The 3,497-nt window shown below is 37.4% G+C and overlaps 1 protein-coding gene across 1 annotated transcript; it reads right to left on the reverse strand.

Annotated features, from left to right (window-relative positions):
* Positions 1–519: 519 nt before the first annotated feature.
* On the reverse strand, positions 520–3,094 carry LOC139900003 (xanthine dehydrogenase 1-like). Its single transcript, XM_071882819.1, has 5 exons — positions 2,968–3,094; positions 2,682–2,775; positions 2,489–2,597; positions 1,528–1,869; positions 520–1,461 (listed from the first exon to the last, which is right to left on the reverse strand). The coding sequence occupies exons 1-5, from the start codon at positions 3,092–3,094 to the stop codon at positions 520–522; spliced, it is 1,614 nt and encodes a 537-aa protein (XP_071738920.1).
* Between the last annotated feature and the right edge of the window lie 403 nt (positions 3,095–3,497).

A 3,497-nucleotide genomic window follows, 5' to 3' on the forward strand; every position in this document is an offset into this window, starting at 1 on the left:
TGAAACTTGATCAGAAGGTTTGCTCGAAGAATCAAGAGTGCACGGCTCGCACGTTTAAGTGTGCACGGCGCGCACGTTGTCTGGCAGTGAGCTGTCAGCATGTTGATCAACTTTTGCACATGGGATCCGTATTTGGTTGTCCAAGTTGTCACTTTAGGTGCATGTGGGCTACTTTACACCTTGTTTTAGAGCTGTGATCATGCTAATACAAGGGTGTAAAGAGGATCAAGATGGCTAGTTGATGATTACTTAAGCATGCTTATGTATTCTTGTTCTCCTATAAATGTTCCTGATTATAACTCATTGTAAACTCACTACCACGAAATTTAATCAATAAGAACACTCTTTGGTTGGCCGTAGACTAAAGCAATCACAAACGATTGCATATAACCACGTTAAATTCCCGTGTTTTTATCATTCTTGCTTGTGTTACGATTATCACTATATTTTTCGTTTGTTGGAAGTGGGTTAGATAACTTGGGTTATCTTGTCTTGTTTGGGCTCACCTAATCGGGTTTCCTAACACATTTGATGTGACACCCAGAGAAAGAATTTAAAAAAGAAACTTAAAGTCAACGATTTACGAAACTCCACCATGCCACCTGGCGCGTCATCCGACATCAAAACATCCCGCTGCAACGTTTCCAACGAGTTCTGCAACAGTTCCTTGTTCCACTCCTTCCCGACTAGACAACCGTTCGTTTTAACCGCTAATAGCGAAACGGGACCCACACCACCGTACACTATACAAGCATCCGACACAATCCACTTCTGCTTATGTTTTTCAAGATAAACGCGCATTCCAGCGTTTACGAGTGCGATATCATCGTCCCGTCTATGTGCCTGCTTGAACTCTTTCACAAACTCAAACTTGCGAGTCCACGGAACAAAAACCGATAACAGAATCTCGTTACTCCCCAAATCAACTTTTCTATAACCCAAAAAAAACTTCTCTGCCAACGTGTCTCTTACGTTTCCTTTGCAGTCAACGATTCTAAACTTCGCACGTGACGCCATCCAAAGCGGATTCAAGTCTGAAATCGGACTTGCAGTGCAAATATTCCCGCCAACCGATGCAACATTTCTTATTTGAGTTCCCGCAAACCACTTTATTTGTTCAATTATAGCTTTACACGCTGATGTTTCATACACCGATCGCTCTTCAATAACTTTTTTCAGAAATTTCCGAAGCTCTGTAATCCTAACCCCGGCACCTATCTCTACACCATCATCGTTAACGGTCAAAATATTAAGTTCGGGTACATGTGTAACAGCAACGAAAACCGGGTAGTGAATTTTCTTTAACCTGGTTTCGATTCCCAATTCCGTGTTTCCTACAACTAATTTTGCATCAGGGTATCTTGATTTTAAATCCAATACATGTTTTAACAGCAATGGCCTGATCCATTTGATCCCGCCAAAACCGTTTAAACTTAAATAACTCGTCTTCCTCAAAATAAGCTGAGGCGGGAATATGATTTCTTTGTTTGTGTATTAACTTCCATCGATTTCGTTGTAAGAAACTGCCTTATAACCTTTACAGCTACCATCAGCTTGATTGATGGTTTCTTGCGTGGGCCCACAAGAACATGGTTTACCAGTTGAAGGACAAATAAACTCACCATCTTTAGGTTCTTGTGATGGAACAGAACCATTAGTGTATAACAAATCATTACTTTTTGCAAACACTCGAAACGCGTCGAGAATTGGTCGATAACCGGTACACCGACATAGATTTCCGGCAAGGCTTTCTTCGATTTGTTCTTCGGTAGGTGGAGTTTTGGTAGACCGTAATAACGCATACATCGACATGACAAATCCCGGTGTACAGAATTCGCATTGTGAGCCGTGACGACTTGCTAATGATTCCTGCAGATATTTATAAAGATTGAATATTGTTATTAAAATTTAGAGTAAATTACACCGATCATCCCTATGGTTTACACTAGATAGATTATATTCAGCAGAAATATCAAGAATGGTTCCTCTGGTTTGTATCGGAAATAGTCCTTGTGATTTGTTTTTGAATCATCGATGGTCCCGGTGGTTTGCATTTTGAATCACCCGATGTTCCTTGTGTTTTGCATTTTTTTTCATCAAAAATGGTCCCTGATTTTTTCGTCAAAGATCTACACCATGGGGACCATCGGTGATGTAAAATGCAAATCACATGGACCATCCTTGACGAAAAAAATTCTGAGGACCACTAGTGATTCTTGTTACGAACCACATAGACCATTCTTGATATTTTGTCTTACATCCATGATGGTTATCTTTCAATAATAATACTGATCATCCCTTACTACATAAGGATTGCACGGCATTAGTACTTGTCACTAACTTTCGTTAAACTATCCCGTTAAATCTAACATTTAGAGGGTAATATAGTATTTTTACCTTTTTTTCTTCTTTACCCAACCCCCACCTACCATAAGTTTAAAATTTATTAATTCAAGAAGCAATGAAATAGTAACCCTAAGTTTTGTACCTGAACAGGATGCAAACCAAATTTCCGATTTCCTAACCCCTCCGCGGTGAGTACGTGCATTCCTTCAACCGAATATAACGGAGCCAAGCACGCATTGATCGCTTGGTGCCTGAAAAAAAAATTAAAACATCAGATAAAGATTATAACATTTTACATAATAACTTGAAAAAGGAGAGTAGATAGACAGACTTACACACATTTCTTGGAATTATGATCAAAGTACGATACCATCACAGTGCAGGCCCCACAACCTCCTTCACCACAGCCAAGCTTAGTTCCTGTTAATCCTACATCTTTATCACCACAAAACAGGTTAACAACAAGGGTGGGTCAGATCATTTAGTCCCAAAACCAAAGCGCATTTTGCCTAATTCTTAGAAGCCTGCCGAAAATCAAGAGATAAAAAAAAAAGAAAAGGAAACCTAAAGCAGTAATCTTCAATTATTAAGAATAATGATGATGAAATTGTGTCATAGTACCTCTGAGATACTCAAGAAGAGTTAGGTGAGCCAAACCATTAGGGAGGAGTTTAAGGACTCCATTAATATACAAAATAGCATCTTTTGGTTCTTTAACGTCATTTTCTTTGTTGATCAATGACCCCATTTCATTCAAGATCGGTGTATATGTATGTATATGATTTGATGGGATAAATAATCGAAATCAACAGTATGTGAGTGGAAGTGTCTAGAATAATAGAAACCCCTGAGCATTCAAAAAATTATTTAGTACATATATAGTGAGAGTGATATTCAATAAAATATTTAGTTTATATATAGTGAGAGTGATACATACATATATATATATATATATATATATATATATATATATATATATATATATATATATATATATATATATATATATATATATATATATATATATATATAATGATTACAAATCCTAGAACACTAAGAAACCTAGGTGAACCATTATTCACAAATGAACTTGGGCCATAATATTAAATAGAGTTTAATACTCTCTACACTTTGAGCGATGAAATCGCGAA

Source organism: Rutidosis leptorrhynchoides, chromosome 3 (assembly GCF_046630445.1).
Source record: "Rutidosis leptorrhynchoides isolate AG116_Rl617_1_P2 chromosome 3, CSIRO_AGI_Rlap_v1, whole genome shotgun sequence".
NCBI classification, from domain to species: Eukaryota; Viridiplantae; Streptophyta; class Magnoliopsida; order Asterales; family Asteraceae; genus Rutidosis; species Rutidosis leptorrhynchoides.